At 36.3% G+C, this 21,688-nt stretch overlaps 1 protein-coding gene across 4 annotated transcripts in view; it reads left to right on the forward strand.

Moving 5' to 3' along the window:
* Positions 1–18,464, forward strand: part of amph (amphiphysin) — a 61,555-nt gene extending 43,091 nt beyond the window's left edge. For all 4 annotated transcript variants that reach the window (XM_079819622.1, XM_079819619.1, XM_079819620.1 and 1 more), the window contains 10 exons: positions 315–356; positions 1,891–2,043; positions 5,373–5,426; positions 7,112–7,159; positions 7,400–7,453; positions 7,748–7,789; positions 10,834–11,097; positions 12,262–12,432; positions 15,917–16,018; positions 17,236–18,464. In XM_079819622.1, coding sequence (XP_079675748.1) covers positions 315–356; positions 1,891–2,043; positions 5,373–5,426; positions 7,112–7,159; positions 7,400–7,453; positions 7,748–7,789; positions 10,834–11,097; positions 12,262–12,432; positions 15,917–16,018; positions 17,236–17,340 — 1,035 coding nt within the window. In that variant the 3' untranslated portion in view covers positions 17,341–18,464. The remainder of the gene's footprint in view (positions 1–314; positions 357–1,890; positions 2,044–5,372; positions 5,427–7,111; positions 7,160–7,399; positions 7,454–7,747; positions 7,790–10,833; positions 11,098–12,261; positions 12,433–15,916; positions 16,019–17,235) is intronic.
* The last annotated feature ends 3,224 nt before the right edge of the window (positions 18,465–21,688 follow it).

Consider the following 21,688-nt stretch of genomic DNA (forward strand, 5'->3'; position numbering starts at 1 on the left):
TAATTGGTCCATTTAAGTGATTTTAACTAGTCACAAATTAAACTATTTTCACAAATGATGACACTAATTTTACAATGAACATGCAGAACCTGGTGTTAAAGTTAATTGTGGCCCTGCTGTACCTAATGCTGATTTATATCGAATGCTGTGATGAACCCTACTAATTCCTGTTCCCTGAAAGATCCATATAAGCAGTTCTCACAGGAATTTTGAACAAAATAATCTCCAGTCTATCCTAGCTGGTAATATGTTTCAGATTTCATACAAGTAAATTTGCTCACCTCTATCCCTTTATTCTCTCTGTTGCTCTTTAGGATGCATCAGTCCCAACATTTGTGGCCGACTTTGATGCGATGGTAAGTTGACAGTCTTTTGTACCATCCCAGAAATAACTCCTCATACTCAATGAGCATCAATAGGTATGTTTAAGGGCGTAGTTTTGGTCTGAACATTGGGGGGTGAATTGTGAACCGTTTGGCGGGGTCCCGGGGCATGCTTCCTCATGAGATATATTTATTCATTTATTTGTTTTTGCAACATGTTCTTTTGTGGTATCATCCACACATGCATTGATAACAGCTGCAAAAAAGTAATAGCCTAGTTAACAATTACTTGTTTACATAGGATATGATGTATTTAATTTTATTTAAGCACCTAAAAACTTATCAGTTTGACTGAATTTTCTAAATTAAAGTGCTATCATAGGTCAAACTAACTGCACTTAAAATGTTCTTATTTTGAAAATGTATAAAAATGTGTAAATATCTGAAAGCCAGGTTTAGCTAATATCTGTCATTATTAGCAGAACACATTTTTGAGGAAAATCAATCGCTTAGTCAATAATTCAAGAAGGTCCTATTGATTCTAACATGTACTTGGCCTTAAGAAAAAGCAACAGTTCTTGTAATTGTTTAACTATAGCGTTTGTTACAATACGGAGTTAAGACCATTTATGACTTCTCATTACCAGGCCAATGTTAAACTTTTTATTTCCTTTTTATCTATAGCATTTGTAATGAAAAATAGCAACACACACACTTAGAAGCTATAGCTACAACATGCCACAGTTGTAATATACATCTTTAGTGAAAAATCTATTCCCTTAGATTATATATTGTAAATTTAGTAAAGTTAGTCAAAAATACAACAGAACGTGATGATTCTAGTGTGTGTGGTCATGAGTAGCGTTCTAGTTTATGGTGCTGGAGGATGTTTTCTCCTCTTTTCAGCAGCTCTTTTAGTTTATGTGGCTGTTGTAGATCATGTTTGACTTTCCCCATAGGATTGCCAAGCGGCAAATTCTTAATAGAATTCAAATGGATAGCACATTTTATCATCAGCGTCGCGATATGAACGGAAAATCCTATCACACTTTTGGAGCGCACTGGTGAACATGTCCAGATTATACGGTGATTCGCGTACAACTCAATAAACCAGGCAGTTCAGTCATATTGTGCAGATAGTTTGTCCCTTCAGTTTGTGTGGGAACTTGGTGCTTAGAAAAGCTCTGAACGTGCGATGTATATAATTATTAATAGCTTGATTCTATGGCTATAAATATTTGGGGCGGGGGGAATGGTTGTACTTGCTTGTTTTGGTCCCCCCCCATCCCACCCGCAAACTACGCCCCTGGGAATGTTCCATAAATGTTTCTTTGTAATATTGTTATTTTTTGTGGTACTTTTTATTTTTCACTTTTGTATCATTTTGTTGCTCTCCCAAGATTGTGGTGCCTCAAAGTGTGATTGCATCTGTCATTGCTTGTTGCAAAGTCTATATAACTGATGGAACTGTGAAAGTGTTTTTAACTTATGGGTTGTGATACTGGTCCAGTGGTGAAGGTGTCATTGGGCAGTGTTTCTTATTGTCTTTGTGTAAATGTATATAAAGTCTGAAGCCCCAGAGGGTGATGTAGCTGAAGGAGAAGGTGAAGCACCCCCAGCCTCAGTACCTGAGGGTGTTGAGGGTCCGGTCACCACTCCTCCGACAGACACACAACCAGCAGAGATTCCCACTTCAAGCCCCCCTGCAGAGACAGCCACAGTGAGTGACACAGCGGCAAACTCTAAACGTCATCAGAAATAATGTCATCGCCATCATCATCAACACCATTGTCAAGATTTTACATCAATGCTTTTCAATGTTACGGTTATCATCCTCATCATAGTCGTCGTCGTCTTCAATATATTGATACTATTTTCATCAGTGTTGGGGCTAACGCATTACAAGTAACTTGAGTTACGTAATAATATTACTTTTTCCAAGCAACTAGTAAAGTAACGCATTACTTTTCAAATTTACAACAAATTATCTGAGTTACTTTTTCAAAAAAGTAACGCAAGTTACTTTTTAAAATTCATTTGTCTGACAGCTCTCCTGCCCCCATGTTGAGAAAAATAAGTGCGTTGTGTGTGAACATGATGGTTATTGTAGTTTTAGACTAAATGTGAGCATTTATTTATCTCACTTGCACAATAAAGATTCTGTACACCTCAAAATGAATAAAATCAGTCAAATGCAAAATCAGAGTACTATGCAAACCTCCAATAATTAAATGTTAAATAAAACCACAATTTTTATGCATAATCTACCTTTATATTTAGTTTATCAATGTGTTGGTGCTGACCTTTGATGATGAAAATTACTAGATTTTTTGTTTTTATTGGTAAAACTTTTTTCTCCTGCATCCTATTCTTCCATTATCCAGAATGGCAGCAGAGCTGCGCCCTCTACTGTTCATGCGTCAATTTGCATTTTTACCTCAGCCTGGGGCTTATTATTTCAATTTTGGTATGAAGAGGTCTTTACCGTTGCACAAAAATATAACTTCTTTGTTATAAACAAAAACAAAAACAAGCCCAGCCCAGGTGAGAAAAAGTAACGTAACGCATTACTTTTCTTAAAAAGTAACTAACTCAATTAGTTACTTTTTAAGAGAGTAACGCAATATTGTAATGCATTACTTTTCAAAGTAACTTTCCCCAACACTGATTTTCATCACAGCATCAGTCTTGTTAACATCTTCATCATCAACATCTTACATCAGTGCATTATAGGGGTGTAACGGTACACAAAACTGATGGTTCGGTATGTACCTCGTTTTGAAGTCACGGTTTGGTACAGCAAGGGAGAGAAAACTAAATATAAAATGTATTTATATTCGACTGGTTTACTGAACAAATTGAATTCAATTATAACTAAAAGTTTCTTAAAGATAATGCTGTAAACTAATAATAATTAAGATAATCAACACTCAAGTGACACATTGTATGCAAACATGTTTTTGCAATAACTTCTAAATCTAATTAAATGATGTATTTTACTCCAATTCGTTGTTGAAATATAGGCCTAATCATTTATACACAGTGGCTGTCATTTTCATGACAGGTTTATTTAAACATACATTAAATAATCAAGATATCACTAACATGTTCAGTAGAATATAATGAATATATAGGCTGATATTATATAGGTCATATATTTAGTGAAAGAGTTGATTTCTCTAGTGAACTAACAGCTGTGGACACTGAATGACTTCTGAGACATTGTTTTCAAGCTGTTTTATTGACGTCTTTCCGCTGTTGAAACACTGATGGAGCGATTACATGACATATGATACGTTTAAGTAAGTTGTAATGTATCCTCAACATCAGATGTTTATTCATGTTTATTCTTTGACAAGGAAGAGATGATCGTGTTCACTTGCGCAGCATTTGGGCGTTTCTTCAACTAGGGGCACTTTTAGCCATGTGAAGTTGAATAAAAAATTTTTTTTTTTCAAAAGTCCCCTAACACAGTCTCATAAGTTTAAATAATTTGTGTAGTTTTAAGGTCTGTAAGAGGACAAACTTAGAGACATTTTTATTATTTTACATTTTTTCCGAGCCGCAACGAACAAATGTAGTTTCCACCACATTTCAATAAACAGCTATTATTTAAAAATAGAATAACTAATGCCACTCAAGAATTGTTTAAGATAATTTTTGTAACTAGTTTTACCAGTTTGTCCACAATGTACAATAATTATACATTTGTCAATGAGATAAATGAACTGTCTTAAGGACCAAATGCTGAACCGTACAACTGCCACACGCTGACATTTAATATTGGTTTGGGTAAGAGCTTATTAGAAAATAAATAACTTGAATTTTCATATTAAGTAGAGCACGATCTCATACATTTTGGATACATTTTTAATGTGTGATGAGAACTTTTTAAGTAATTTTTAAAAATGTGTGTGGCGATGGAAATTACGGTGTTTATGGAAATGACAATTAATAAACGTGAATACAAACCATTGATAATATAAAAAGTATTGTAATATATTATAATATAAAAATTCACAAATCTACTCTGGCAATCCATATCAATTGTACTTTGTAATCATGAATGTCATTTCCACCACACTGCCCTCTGTGGTGGAAATGACATTTCTGTAGTTTTTTTGTGAAAAAATGAAAGATAGCATCACTGATTAGCTTTGAATTAATACTTAGCATTTCATGTATTCAAAATACTCTTATTTAACTTAAAATGTTTAGCTTTTTAAAAACACCTTTGAAGGTACAGCATATTTGGAAATTAAGTAGAATAAATATATGAACTGTTCAAGCTATATTTAGCTTGATTTTTCTTCAGTTGTTGTTGATGAAAAGTTTAATTCCCTCCATGTCCAACATGTGCTCTGATGTCACTGAATATTAGAAACCACCTAAACAATCTTTCACACAAAAATTTTAAAGGGACATTACTGTGTTGTGGTGGAAATTACACCAATACTGTGCGACAGCTATATTTTGTATAAAAAGTAATATTGATAGTGGTCTCACATCAAACATTATAATGTATCTTAATTATTTTACTAGTGCTTAATTCAGGTGCATTCATAGTTCCCAGATAAGTTTTATTTTTAAACTGTATTTTCATTGTTGAAGTTAAAAAGTATGGGTGTGCGACATGGAGAAAACAGGGATTTTGACGTCTATAAGGAGGTTGAAAATTATGAAAAAATCATAATAGAAAGGTGGTAAAACAATTTTAAGGTGGTTTAATTGTAACCTTGACGAAGAAAAAGGAATTTGTCCAAAATTAAAACTATGACCAAAGAACATAAAAGTGCCCATAGTCTAAGAATCACCCATTTATCATTGAATTTCGTGATAAAATGGTCAGAATACTTAATGTGTTCGTGTGGAAACTCGGATTTGTATGTTCCGCGCATAACTGTACCGTTACACCCCTAGTGCATAAAAGTTATTATTGCCATTGTTGTCATGATACAATCCTCAATGTTTTTGGCTACATGTAAAAATACACATCAAAATGATCCGAAAGGAGCTGTAGCCATTGATTGTGTACTGTTGTTTATAAAGAGCACTGTGGAGTCTCCAGTGTGTGCTGAGACTGAGACAGCTGAGCAGGCGGAGGTATGTGCCTTAAAACCTCTCAAAAAAATTCAAAACACAATGCCTGCATGTTGACCATATTACCTTTTATATTTTAAAACACTGTATATTTTGGAAAATAAACTGTTTAGATGTTTCTGGACTTATTTTTGATTAATATTATATTTATTTTTATGTTATTGAGAATTGTAAATATAGATGTTTTATTTTATTGTATACATATTAATATATTTTGTCCACATTATTGCAAGTTGACTGTGACTTTTCTTTTTCTTTTTATGGAGTGTACCAATCCTTTTACTTTTTATTTTTTCAATGTACACATGCTTTGGGATCAGTTTGCAGTATACATACACTCACCTAAAGGATTATTAGGAACACCATACTAATACTGTGTTTGACCCCCTTTCGCCTTCAAAACTGCCTTAATTCTACGTGGCATTGATTCAACAAGGTGCTGAAAGCATTCTTTAGAAATGTTGGCCCATATTGATAGTAGAGCATCTTGCAGTTGATGGAGATTTGTGGGATGCACATCCAGGGCATGAAGCTCCCGTTCCACCGCATCCCAAAGATGCTCTATTGGGTTGAGATCTGGTGACTGGGGGCCATTTTAGTCCAGTGAACTCATTGTCATGTTCAAGAAACCAATTTGAAATTGTTCGAGCTTTGTGACGGTGCATTATCCTGCTGGAAGTAGCCATCAGAGGATGGGGACATGGTGGTCATAAAGGGATGGACATGGTCAGAAACAATGCTCAGGTAGGCCGTGGCATTTAAACGATGCCCAATTGGCACTAAGGGGCCTAAAGTGTGTCAAGAAAACATCCCCCACACCATTACACCACCACCACCAGCCTGCACAGTGGTAACAAGGCATGATGGATCCATGTTCTCATTCTGTTTATGCCAAATTCTGACTCTACCATCTGAATGTCTCAACAGAAATCGAGACTCATCAGACCAGGCAACATTTTCCAGTCTTCAACTGTCCAATTTTGGTGAGCTCGTGCAAATTGTAGCCTCTTTTTCCTATTTGTAGTGGAGATGAGTGGTACCCGGTGGGGTCTTCTGCTGTTGTAGCCCATCCGCCTCAAGGTTGTGTGTGTTGTGGCTTCACAAATGCTTTGCTGCATACCTCGGTTGTAACGAGTGGTTATTTCAGTCAAAGTTGCTCTTCTATCAGCTTGAATCAGTCGGCCCATTCTCCTCTGACCTCTCGCATCAACAAGGCATTTTCACCCACAGGACTGCCGCATACTGGATGTTTTTCCCTTTTCACACCATTCTTTGTAAACCCTAGAAATGGTTGTGAGATTGGGAAATACTCAGACCGGCCCGTCTGGCACCAACAACCACGCCACACTCAAAATTGCTTAAATCACCTTTCTTTCCCATTCTGACATTCAGTTTGGAGTTCAGGAGATTGTCTTGACCAGGACCACACCCCTAAATGCATTGAAGCAACTGCCATGTGATTGGTTGATTAGATAATTGCATTAATGAGAAATTGAACAGGTGTTCCTAATAATCCTTTAGGTGAGTGTATATTTTAAAAAAGAAAGATGGATATCAGAAGCAGTTATGGAGTGGATCTTAAAATATCAATACTGTGTTTAATTGACATTATTGCCATAGTTTTCACCAAGATTTTGGTTGAGCTTGAGAATTGTATTGTTGATGAAAAAGTCTCAACCATTCTTTAGCTCCCAGTTGAGGACATAGAAAAGGAGCAACTCAGTGAAGAAGCCCCGGTAACTATAACTTATGTATAATGAATGTCATAAGATAAACTCAAGTCATATGCAGCACTGTCGCATATGTGCTTGGTTTCGTACTGTGTCTAGCAAATCCTTGTTTTCTGTATAGAAACAGCCTTTTGGCATTTGTGTCCAGATGAATAATATATGAGATACAAGAGATGACAGTAAAACAGGTGGTGTTATTTGGAAGTATAACAGAAATCAGAGATGAATATTTGTATTTGTATGTAGGAATCTGCTCCAGTCCAAGAAACAGAGAAGGAGTCCCCTACAGAGGAGGCTCTGGTAATTTCACTTCTATGATCATTGCCTCCCGAATATGAAACCAGTACTGCTTTCCATTATTAGCGAAGACTTTCCATTATTAAATTCCACATCCCTACTTCTAAACATGTTTTTAGGTTCAGAGATGATTATAAGCACCCAGGCTCTGATACAGATGATATTAACGGTTATGAAGGGAAGCCAGATACTCACATGACCAGAGACACATTTGTTGACTCGTCACTGCAGTATGTGTCTTAAATTTGAATAAATGAGTGTGTAATGATGCTGATAACCACGTTTCTTTGTGTGTAGGCTACTGTTGAAGATAAAGAGTCTCCCATTGAAGAGACTCCGGTAACTATTGAAGTCTTAATAGATCAAACATCAAAGTCTTAATACTGTATAGATCAAATGATTTTGTTTTATGCTATTATTTTAACATTGTTCTGTGAATATTTACTGTTTTTTTTGTTGTTGTTTTTGTGCAAATTGTTTTGTCTCATGAAGCCATATGCAAATAATTATTTTATTTAACCAATCACTGTTATTGTCAGATACTTTCTGACTAGTGCTATTCAGAGCCGCTGAAAAACAGAGTTACGACATTCCCGTAGACCTCCATAGGAACTGAGAAATGCAGAAATAAAGCGTGTCATGGAGCGACCAATATTTCCAAACAATCAATAGTTCCAGCATTGAACCCCATTCATTTCAGTGTATCTCAAGCACACTCGCTGGCAAATTGATGAAATTAATGTGCATTTTGAGATTTTATGGCATTAGTTGACCTGTCAGGAACATTTTAATAAAAGTGTTATTTTATGAAGCGTGTTATAGTTAATGTTTATTGTTATATAATAGATGGTTAGACTCTAACTGCAGTTAGATAACATGAGCAGCACTGCAACAGCTATCTGTCATATTTCAACAGTTTTTAGTCTCTCTGATCTTTCTGTCGAATGCGTTTCTATGAAGTCAACCCAGATTTATGAAATAACGTATAGCGCCTATGAATAATGAATATTAATAACGCCTGGATAAAAAGAGTTTAATTAAATTGGTTGCCGTGTTTTTAAACACTATTTAAAACTTCTTTCTTGGGTTAAATTCTGTATAATCATTCATTTATATTCACCTGTTGTGTATGCTTATGTGAGTATCATAAAATAACATTCGGACGTTAACAACATTTTATAAAAGAAATGACCACTAACCAGTAGATGGCGGAAGAGGAACACTTATTGGCTCTTTTTTTTTTCTCTTTTTTTATAAATTTTTATTGATCATCAATTATAACATTAAAATATCTATTTTTGTTACTTTATTTGTACTTAAGTGTTAAAGGGGCTATTTGCAACTTTTTCCCCAAAATAAACGTAACAATAGCCTTTTTATTTGACCATTTATGACTCAAACATCTCCTGATGAGCATACTGACACCTTGTCCGCTCACAGTGGGTGCACCTATAAGCCTGTATCCTATTTTTCCTATTTTCTGTCGGGTCGTTTTTTTCCCGCGCTGTCTGCGGATGTGACGTCACCACCGCTGCGAGAGCGAGCAGAAAATAAGAGCAGTTCTGTTTTTTGGCCACAGGTGTCAGTCGCGAGTTTAAATTTCAGAAAAACGCATATAGCCCCTTTAAATTAATAGGCTAATTTGGAAAAATCACAAAGTCTCATGAAAAACAAAAATTTTTGACTAAACTACACAATAAATCTTTATTTAAATGGTCTCGACAATTTATTTGTTATGATGAGAGGATTTGTAGATAATGGGAAGATTCGTGTAAAACGTAATCTTGCACTAAAATCCATTCAGCGTTTTGAGACTATAATACGTTTTGATCGATATGGATTCTCATTCCTGGTAAATTAAACATGACTGGTCATTATTTTCAACAGAAATGCCCGTGATTAAATCATGCACTCATGACCCACATAAAATAACCAGATCACTCAAAAAAACATTAATCAACATTATCTCTCCCCAGAATAAAATGCTCCTGTAAAGCCCAGTCGAAGTCAATGCACATATTGTGTTAATATTTACCAGAAATTGCTGCAAATACAGTGAAACTGCTGTCTGTCCTGCTTAATCCTATTCAAACAGATTGACAGCGCGGAGTTGTTTGGAACTATTGAGAGCTCCATGAACCATGTGACCACGTGGCGGCGAGATCAAAGAGTGTCGCAACTCTCTTTTTCTATGGCTCTGGTGCTATTATAACATAGAATTATTCAAATATTATAAATATCTGATATTAAATCATCATCTGGCTTCATATTTAACTTGATGTGGTTACCAAACTGATGGCCTGGAAAACAAAATGGAACAGGATGGTAGCCACATAAGTCATTATTATTTTAATAGTACGTGTTGATGGATGGAAACTTCTAACATGCGCTGTGGCATTTATCAAAACCTAACCCATCTTTTTGTATATTTGTATGTTTTATTTGACCTTTTTTGGGGGTACAATCAGCTGTTGCAACATCTGGCAGCACAATAACAAACACCGTCCAGCTCATAAATTATTCTTCTTGTTCCAAACACAAAGCTTTGTTTTTAGCTGCCACTGTTTCTGCCATATCTGATTGTACCTTTAATGTTTATTTTTCATTTCATGTTTTATTTTTTTCCCTGCTCTTTTATGTTACAATAGTTTTGAACCACATAAAGTCGCACACACTAAAGCCAATTTAACAGAGATGATGTTATAACCCGACAATTCCCCTGCTTACTGAACCTTTAAATAGTGACTTAACTGATGACTATTATTATCCCTCTAATCACCATTTTCGGTTTCCATGGTGACTTCATTCTTACATCACCATAACAGACACATTCGCTTTTTGTATGCTCGTAAAGTGACTAAGCAAGTGCCGTTCTCCGGGCAAAAATGTTCAGGTATCAATATACCATATATATCAATATATCAATTTAGCATCTACAGTATGAATCTGAATTGAAAAGGGGTTCTGGAATTTATGTATTTATGCACATGCTGATATGTCCAATGTTAGTTATTCTGGAGTTAGGCTCAAATATTTATATTCATTTATATATTGAGATCATATAGTCACTATGATCTGAGGAATGTTCATCCATGCTACTTGTGGTTATCCTCTATGAATCATGACCCCCCCTATCCTTCATGCCGTCTATTGAACATTTCCCCCAGGCCAAAGTACTTGACTGTTGGTGAAACTCAAGTCAGTTTTTTTGAGAACTGACTTGCCATTCCACACCAGGGACAGTTTTAACTTCTGAAGTTAAACTGGTCCCTGCACCCCTCATTGTGACACTCTTGAGTGCTCCCCTCCCCGGTATCCATCCACATGAGTGGCTTGTGTTAAGTGTTCAAACACTGGCTCTCACTCCTGGGCACCTCTTCTAGACTATAGATGCCAAACCAGAGGAAGAGGCCAGTTCACTAGAAGCCAAACCAGGAGATGAACCAGATAATGTTGAGCCCAAACCAAGAGACGAACCAGATAAGGTTGAGACCCAACCAACAGACGAACCAGATAAGGTTGAGACCCAACCAGGAGAAGTTCCTGAAAATATTGAGCCCAAACCAGCAGATGCTCCTGATAATGTTGAGCCCCAACCAGGGGATGAAACCAGTAAGGAGGGTGCTGCAGACAATGGGAAAGTGGAGGTAGATATTCACCTGTGATTCTGCACTTTGGTATGCAGAACATTGACAAGACCCTGGTTTCTTTATGTGGCCATTCTGGACTGCACTTTAAAACTCACTGATACTTAGAATTATAATCATAATGCTTTAAAACACATCTGTTCTGCTGAGGTTTTATTTTGTAACTCGATATGTGAAATGTCAATTCTTTTTCGGTAAGGTCTTAATAAGTTAAGCAACATGTCCTCCAACCAATACGCCGTCGCCTATATAGGTCGTCTGTCACTTCCCTGAAATACGACCCATTGGAGCGTTTACTAAAGTTGCGCCCCTATCAACAACAGGACACTTTCATTTTAATGCATTGTTCCCTTTTATTTCCATCATATTTCGGGTTTTGCGTAGCTCAATTGGTAGAGCATTGCAAAAACAACATCATGTGATCATGCAATCGTGGATTCGATCCCAGGGAACGCATGTGCTCATAAAGTGTATATGCGCTATAAATCACTGGGTAGGTTTAGGGGTGGGGTGTATGTAGTTGTTAATAAAAAAAAGATTTTTTGCTAAATGGAAATATGACAAATTGTGGTAAAAAGTCAACACATTGCATTTAAATGAACACGCGTTTTGATCGACAGTCATACGTCATTTCATGACGACAGACGTAACACGACACTGTCAATATTTGTACGCCAGCTAGAGGGCGCATGACTTTAAAACGTAAATAAATGTCGTAATAAGCTGCTTGAAAAACAACCTGTAGAGTCTTTTTGGAGGACAGTCTGAAGTTAACGCATTAGCTAGCATAAACTAACATGAACAACCTATTTTTACATAACTTAATAATCTTTGTTAATATTAATGAAAATAAAATTGCATTGTTCGTTCACAGTGCATAGTCAACAGATACCTCGCTGTACAAATGTTGAAATGAATGTGAAGATTAATAAATGCTGTAGAAGTATTGTTCGCAGTTAGTTCATGTTAACTAATGTTAACAAATGAGACCTTATTGTAAAGCGTTACCTATTTTTCTTTTATTCAAATTATTACATTTGTTGGATAAAGTATGTGTGATTTGTTTCATGTGTATTATGTAATTGTGTCAAGTCAAAAATATACTTACAAATCTTACCTTTAGGTTAGTCACTTGAGTGATGCTATTTGTTTGCCTCACCTCAGGAGAAGATGCCCATCCCTTCTGTTGTTATCGAGCCCGCCTCTAGCAATGAGGGTGATGATGACCGTGATGGTGATATCACATCTCCAATAGCATCCATTGACAACGGGGTGATCGGAGAATGCCAGACAACCAAAGACATCTCTGGAATGCCTCTTGGATACATTTTCAAGGTGAATATAAAGCAAACACCATTGAAGAAAGCGATGTGTCATCATACATTTATTTTGGAATAATGACCGGTTGAGTGTACATTATCCTGTTAAAGCTGCACTATGTAAGTTTTCCATCCGCTAGAGGTCGCCTATTCAAAACAAAGGCGTAGTTCGATGACTCCAAGTTTGAGCGCAGAATCTTGGGACATGTGGTCTTCACCTCACAGCCGATGGGAAAGAATCGGGATAGGACTCGGGCATAAATCATGTTCATGGATGTGATTATTAACGTTACTGTAGAATGAAGCAGAGCAGGACCAAGTGTTGTGGAGCTGAGCAAGGCCGCTGGAGCGATTGTTAAAAAAGCGTGTTAAAAAGCGTTTCTGCAAAATAAAAGCTGAACAGGCGACAGGCGACTCCCTCACACGTCCCAGTTCCTTGGTTAAAATAGCAATTTTCTCACGATTTACAAATAGTTGGAAACATTACCCAGCAGCCATATCACCCTGTAGCCCAAGGCTGGTTTCCCACTGAAGCTAAGCAGGGCTGAGCCTGGTCAGTACCTGGATGAGAGACCAACTGGGAAAACTAGGCTTCTGCTGGTGGAGGTGTTAGTGAGGCCAGCAGGGGGCGCTCACCCTGAGGTCTGTGTGGGTCCTAACGCCCCAGTGTAGTGATGGGGACACTATACTGTAACAAGCACCGTCCTTCGGATGAGACATTAAACCGAGGTCCTGACTCTGTGGTCATTAAAAATCCCAGGATGTCCTTCGATAAAGAGTAGGGGTGTAACCCCGGCATCATGGCCAAATTTGCTCATTGGACCCTGTCCATCACGGCCTCCTAATCATCCCCATATATATATATACACGATTGGCTTCATCACTCTGTCTCCTCTCCACTAATCAGCTGGTGTGTGGTGGGCGTTCTGGCGCAATATGGCTGCCGTCGCATCATCCAGGTGGTGCTGCACATTAGTGGTGGATGAGGAGATTCCCCCCTTCTATGTAAAGCGATTTGAGTGCCTAGAAAAGCGCTATATAAATGTAACAGATTAATATTATTTGGGATATTGTAAGTACTCAATTGAACAAAATAGATAACACTGGCCTAGTGGTTTTTGGATATTTTACTGAAAATGTTTTGCATATTGCAGCTTTAATTACACGCCTAAATAACACATGGTCAGGAAATATTTTTGCCCATATTCACCTTACTTTTAATGTGCAAGACTTCCTATTCATTAACCACTATAACTAAAATAATAACAAGGTGCAGTAAACGGTACAACTATTTGTGCTACAAATCAGCGTGTTTATGATTAGAATAGATAAAAAAATGACAAAAAATATTTCTGTACAACTGGAAGCCTTGCACAATCAAGTTAAAAATGACCAAGCCCGCTTCTACCTTAAAAATAAGGTAGCTATAGCCTTAAAGGTGCTACATGTAAGTTTTTCACTTTACTAAAGCATAAAAATACCATAATATGCTTGCAGATATGTAGGAAATATGTTGTTTCTCAAAACAATGCTACAGCCAGTTATTCTACTTTAAAATGTGCGCTCCGTGTCGGAATGGGTGTTTTTGTTTTGGTCCATGCGAAATCGCTCGCTGCCGGTTTACCCAATAGTATTTCGACACCCCGGGTTGCCAGCTGCCGGAAAACACAGCGTATTACAGCCATGGAAGCCAGCGAACAAACCGGGTCAGAGATCGCAGATTCTACCCGACCTACAAAGCCTTGGCATCCATCTAAAAATCTCTATGAATGGGAGCATATTAAAACGCGGATAAATCAACTCATCAACGTATAGTGTGGCTTTCATTGTCAATTGCGCTCGCTCGACTGTTGCGTGTCACTAAGCGTGGAGTGTAAGGATGAAGGGGCAGGGGAAACAACAATCTCCAATATTCTGAATTTGGACTGCAGTACCCATTTCAATCCTACACAATATAAAACACAAAACGATGTATTTTGAACACCCAGTAGAAAATATATACATCAGTAATGAATCATACTTACAGGTTGAGCTTCTGAGGAGATAAACTGGGTACCAGGGGCGATTCTATGATTTTCATATTAGGGGGGCTCAGCCCCCAGTGAGGGTATGGAAAAAAAATGGTAAGACTTTAGTTTAGGGTCCAATTCTCACTATTAACTAGTAGCTTATTAGTATGCGTATTATTTCGTTTCGGGGGCATGGCCCCTCGAGAAAATTTTGATTTCTATGATCTACATATGTGCATTTTAAAATGTTCTGTACGCCAGAAAATTAGATAACAACAGCTTGAAAACCATGTCAGTGGGCAGATATGAATGATAAAGTTTTTCCATTTTTGTCAGTGAAGAAAGTAAACATATGTTTAACTGATATTTATATGTTTTATGAATCATTTTCGAAGGCTAATAGGAAATCTAGGTAACTAAATTTATCAAAATAAATTCACAATATGCACACATTCATTACTAATCTTATGCCCAATACAAGCTGAAAAAAGCTACACATGAGAGCTACACATGGAATTATTAATTTACAATATGCACACGTTCATTACTATTAATCTTATGCCTAATCTGAAGAAAACGGCTTTGTTAATATTTCTTGTTTGTTAATTATATTATACATCACATTACATAGGCCTATTTCAATTCAAAATGGTGAAATTAGACAAAATTTATTAATTTGCCTGAATATTTTTGTCATTTGTTTAACATTTCTGACTTAAGAAAGTAGTCAAATATGAAACGTTTAGTTTAGCTACTCAAGTCGCGCTGCTAAAATTCGCGCTCAGCCTCAGCAGCTTTTGTGAACATAAAGCCCGCCTACTCTGATTTGATTGGTTTTCTCAAATATTTTGACATTGACGAGCGGCGACAGACCAATGAGGCTCAGATCAACGCACACACCTCTGCTTCTGACGCGCTCTGTTTGAAGAATACGCTGATTAAAAGACAGGACGAAGCCGAAGCCTCCCGCCAGTTTCATATGTTTGAAAGGTTAATCACACATTTTTTTAGGGGGGCTGGACAGAATTTTAGGGGCTGAAACCCCCTAAAAAGGGCCTAGTGGGTATGCCCATGCTGGGTACTGACCCATCTTTCCAGAGCAAGCATTTAGCAAATCCTGTGTTGAACTCCGAGATTTGAGAAGCAGTCGTCAGTAAAATGATGTGTTTGAAGACTGGTCAAGTTGTTCGCGGGCGGACACCGTACAACATAAGCGGACATTATGCAAATGTCTTATCTAGTGACGTAGAACTGTCACGCAGTGGGATTAAAAATACAAACGACTCGTTTAGGCAGTCGATTCTTTCTTTTGGGAGACAATTATTTATTGAGCACTTTTCAACTTTGCAGAATGTTTACATTCACAGAGATATTATACAGTGCACTAAAGGAAATAATCGAAATAGGGGCGTTTTAGGATGAACACGCTGAAAATGAACAGAGCTTTTATGTACATGTAATAATGGGTCTTGTTCTTATGCTGTCTCGTAGGTTGAAACGATGCATGATTTTGAAGCAGCAAACCCAGATGAACTGGAGCTGAAGAAAGGAGACATTGTTTTGGTGGTACCTACAGAGCTATCTGAAGATCAGGTACGATTTGCCTGAACGTTTGTTTTGGCTCTTTTCTAGAGCCTGAGTTTAACCCTCTGGTGCTCTTCATTTAGGGGTTGCAATAGGGGTTGTCTTCCCGGTCATAAGTGACCGGACACCTAAAAATTAAACTTACTCCACCCCAGTAAAACCAATGCAATTTATTTTTCTTCAATAATATATTTTTCTTTGTAATTTTGTATTTTGAGATAATTTTATGGTATTTTTTTATATTTATGCAATAATTATGGTCTTTTTTTGCCATTAAAATTATACAACATTTGTTTTTTGTAATTTTTTTTTTATTTTTATTATTGCAGTGTTTCAGGTTAAAATAGAGACTAGGCCTTCAAAATATTTTTTTTTGAAGGCAGATTATCGCCCTCTTTTGGAATTATTTATGAAATCATGCAACCATGTATGTAATCACTACAGGTCTCTATGGAGAGGCTTGAGAATTCACTAGTTCTCTTTGGAACACATTTAATTATTAATTTTTTTTGATGGATTTGAATATATATTTAAAAAATCTTTTGTTCTTTTTTGTTAGAAATATATTTTTTCTGTGAATTTGTGTTTTTGCAGATTTCCCATTCATTTCCTATATGGTGGTCATTTTTGACCGAAGAGCACAAGTGGAAGTATATTTTTTTACGACCACTTAGCATGCTCGAATCATGCCCTCAATTTTCTCGTGTGTTTACATACCTAATGCTAGAAAAATTTGTTTCATATCATTCTGATGAAGCTGTGATTTTTAAAAATTCAAAATGTGGTTCATAGGTTCAGTTTTTCATAGGTGTGTGTGTGTGTGTGTATCAGTGTGCGTGTGTGCATGTGTGTGTGAGTGGATGTGTCAATATCACACTCTTGATGTTTTAGAGTGTCACTTCTTTACTGCTGTGTACTTTTTTCAGCATTGTAGCCGATTTGTAGATTGTACACACAAATATTCAGAGAAATGTTGTGTTTTTGCCGATTTCCCATTAATTTCCTATGGTTTCCTATGGTCGAAGACAATGAACGCTACTTTTTTTTTAATGACCAATTAGCATGCTCGAATCATGACCCCAATTTTTTTGTGTGTTTACATACATAATGCTAGAAAAGTCACCAAGTTTCATATTATTCCGATGATTTTTAAAATGTCTAAATGTTCCGGTCAGAAATGGCCGAAGAGCACCAGAGGGTTAATGCTGATCTGACTCTTTCTTCAGGATGCTGGTTGGCTCACTGGCATCAGAGAGAGCGACTGGCAACAGCGCGGGAGCTCGGCTCACAAAGGACTGTTTCCTGAAAACTTTACGCAGCGCCTGCAGTAAATGACCACAGTGTGTCACGAGAAGGCGTGTGGACCTGGACGTTCGCAGACAGAGCCACCCACCGTGACGTCTGACGTACTGATGACAGCTGTCAATCAGACCAGGCAAATCCCACACGCGAGGAAATAACACAATCGACTAGACGAAGCAAGTGGAGACGCAAATACCTACTCAGAGCTTAAAGAAAATAAACCAAGCATGACGTGATAGTATGGTCAACCTTTTCTCGCGAAACCAAGATAAAATCCCTGTTTTTTGTTCGTTTACCTGTGAGCAGCAACGAATTGATGTGTGCTTTGTTGGAACTCTGGTGACCTCCACATATAATCCCTGTCTGTTTAAAGAAGAACTAAAGTGAGAGTTTCCCCTCTAAAGACAAAAAAGTTACCTTATCCTCTCTGCACCAAGTGTATTGTATTGACTTTGTTGCTCTGCAGCGAATTTTATCAGAATTTGTAGTGATATGATCTATTTAACCATTCTAAGTGTTACACAAAACTTAGGTGTTTTCTTTGAGATATTTCCGATATAAATGTGACATTGCATCATCGTTAGTGTTCTCTGTAGTTTCACGGCTGGCCGTGCGCGGCTATGGTGGTGGTATTTGGCATATATTTGATATTGACATGAGACTTTCAGTGTTTATGCCAAATTAATCCGAGTCCTCTTGGTGAATATGGATGTGTGTCGAGTTTACAGCATGAGAAATGTTGTGAGAAGAAATCTGAAATATTGCAGCTTGGCGAAACACAACATGTAGCTCCCTATAATTACAGACATTATGTGTATTATATTCACAATGACATAAATGCAGAACTTATCCTTGAATGGACGTGGAAACGTTAATTTGTGAATGATGTTTTATGGTTGGAGAAATTGTATTTATTCAACTCTATATTTTTTAAGCCAATGACGAGTGGGAAAGTTCGGGGGCGGGAAATCGAAAAAATATGCAATATATGTAATTGGTTGATAGAGTAATCATTGTCTTAATTGTTTGGTTCTGAAACAAAAAAACAGCATCACTCTTGTGTTCGTATTGTTAGCCTCACTGTAGAGCATTTCTGTGATGTACATATCTGTGCTAATTTAACTGTAAAGTGAATAAAGAATAGTTCATATGAGTTTTGGTTCATCTTCACCAATGGAAACAAAATCACTCTAAAAAATACTGGGTTGAAAACAACCCAAGTTGGGTTGAAAATGGACTAACCCAGCAATTGGGTCATTCCAACCCAGCGGTTGGGTTAAATGTTTGCTTAAAACAACCCAATCGCTGGGTTAGTCCATTTTCAACCCAACTTGGGTTGTTTTTAACCCAGCATTTTTTATCATAGTGGTATTCACTCCACAAATCAAATATCACTTGTGTAGCAATATGTAAAAACTGCACATAATGTAATAAGTTTTACATTGTTATTATAATAAAATGTTCATAATGTAATAAATTTTACATTATGAGAAAATTATTAAATTATAAACTCACCAAAAACATGTTATATTTTCATTATTGCAGCCAGTCTTAAACTACCTGCAAAATGCAACATTTAAATATGCATGCAATTATTATTGTTATTATTATATGTTTATTTAACATAAAGCCATGGTATTCCTTTAGAGCAGTGGTTTTGAAACTTTTTTTAAGAGCGACCCTCTTTTTTTTTCTTTCTAGTTGTCGCGACCCATTTACTATAGGCCTACAACCATTGCTAAAGTTGATTTTGCACTAATTTGATAGATAAGCCCAGGGGCGCCACTAGCAATTTTGGGCCCTATGAAAGAATATGAGGTTGGGCTCCCTACCGTACCAAAAATACAAGCCAATCTAGCTATAAAAATCTTTGTCTGCAATTGAATAATACTGGCCTATTAAGCTCCGCTCGCTCAGCCCAGAATGCCCTTTGTGACATGCTGCTTCAAAAATATGTGAAATAAGTTCTGCCCCAGACTAAAGTTTCTACTGGACTAGTAGTTGTTCATTTAAGCCATTACTCGACTAAGCACTTTTATTAATTTAATTACATAAATATAAATACTGAAGAGAATTCAAAACCATAATGAGTGTTTGCGTAATATATTAGCCTATTCCCCACTCAAGCGCACGCATAAAGCTTGCCACAAAGAACCGGCAAAAGAAATTATTATGAATGTGTCAAAAATATTTTTGTTTATTAACAAACTAGTGTTTTCTGTCGGTGTCGGCTGCAAAGATGAAAATGACGACACTGACTCGCCATCTCTGCGATAAAGAGAAATACACATTTCATATGGATTACATCATCAGAGAGTAGCCTATTTCTTTTCATTTTGAAATATACATTTCAGGCTTTCTATAGAGAAATATGTCATGTCTGTGAGGCACGTAGTAGAGTTTTGGTTCATTTATAAGATACGCTCCAGTTCACGTGCAATGCAGGTGATCGCGCCGGCGCCTCCATGTCATGACTATTGTCTGCTATATTTGCTTATTATTTATTAAAACCAGGCAATTGGCTGATGAAACATTGATTAAAATTGAGTTTAAAATTCACTTTAAATAACGGCTTTCAACAAAACTTAATGAAGTGGTCAAAATCATTTCTGACCCACTCCATGTCTCCTGACACATTGCGCATCTCATGCTGTTCACTTTTCATAATCAACATAATGACATAAAAAAATAACATTATATTATTTAAACTTAAATATGAAGCTAAATATCGTTTCTTAATAATAAACACAAGTATAGCCTACAGTACAGAGAAATTTTATGTTAGAGCGGGATTTGAGAGAACGTTGTTTTACCGGTGAGCGTGAGCGGTACATGAGTGGAGCGGTTTGCCGGAAATGCAGAAATAAGCCATAATTTTGTTTTATTTGTAACTCTTTGGTAGATTATACATTTATAATTTCTATTACATTACTACTAGTCCTGTTACTACTAATAAAACCGATCTCTGGGGGCGCCAAAAGTGCGTGGGCCCTTAGAAGCATCCTAACTTTCCCCCCCTTAGCGGCGCCCCTGGCTAGGCCTATATATGGGACGCTATTTAACTGGTTAACCAACAAGAATTTTAACGAATTAATCGTTTGATTGAAAAAAAAACCCCAGGTAAGTCACGTATAAGTCACATTTGATTGCATTCAGAAATAATACCGGTAAATAAAGCTAAATGTGATAATGTAATCAGGGCTCAACATAAAAAAAAATTCCCACTGGCCCCTGGGGCCAGTAGATCAGAATTTTGCTGGCCCCTTCTATATTTTTATTGGCCCTGAATGAAATATAAGGAAAACTTTTCCATTAAGCTGTATGTATTGTATACATTATGATTAATCAATAGCCTACAGCAAATGGAGTAAATGAATTAAGAGCTAGAGAGCCCCTGGAGACATGCAAAAATAACCAAATTGTCATTGTAACTGAATTTTTATTTATTTATTGCCTGACCAGTAATGTTAGCACTGTGTTTGCCTATATAATGTGTATCTTTGCTAATTGTTTATATATATATATATATATGTATATATATATATATATATGTATATGTATATGTATATATATATATATATATATATATATATATATATATATATATATATATATATATATACACTCTAAAAAAAAAAAGGTTCTATATTGCACCAAAAATGGTCCTTTGCTCGTAATCATAGGGGAACCTTTTTTTAGTGCTATATAGCACCAATTTTGGTGCTTCAGAGGTTCTTCAGCGGTTCTTCAGAGGTTCTTCACCGGTTCTTTGACTAAGGTGCTATATAGCACCTCTGAAGAACCGCTGAAGAACCACTGAAGCACCAAAATTGGTGCTATATAGCACTAAAAAAGGTTCCCCTATGATTACGAGCCTTTTTTTTTAGAGTGTATATATATTTATGTATATATATATATATATATATATATATGTGTATATATATATATATATGTATATATATATATATATATATATATATATATATATGTATATATATATATATATATATATATATATATATATATATATATATATATATATATATATGTATATATATATGTATATATATATATATATGTATATATATATGTATATATATATATATATATATATATATATATATATATATATATATATATATATATATATATATATATATATATATATATATATATAAAACAAAAGATAAACAATTAACAAAGATACACATTATATAAGATATTTTTGGCTTCATTTAGCCGTAGTCACGTGACATAGGTGTTTTGAATCACGCTTCGGATCGTTCGACTCGAAACATCTGCGCTTCGGATCGCACAAAGCTTCGGAACTACAGTTTTGCGTCAGCCATCCCTGACGTGCACATGAAACCGAAAGTA

This window comes from Gobio gobio (assembly GCF_949357685.1).
Source record: "Gobio gobio genome assembly, chromosome: 6".
NCBI lineage: Eukaryota > Metazoa > Chordata > Actinopteri > Cypriniformes > Gobionidae > Gobio > Gobio gobio.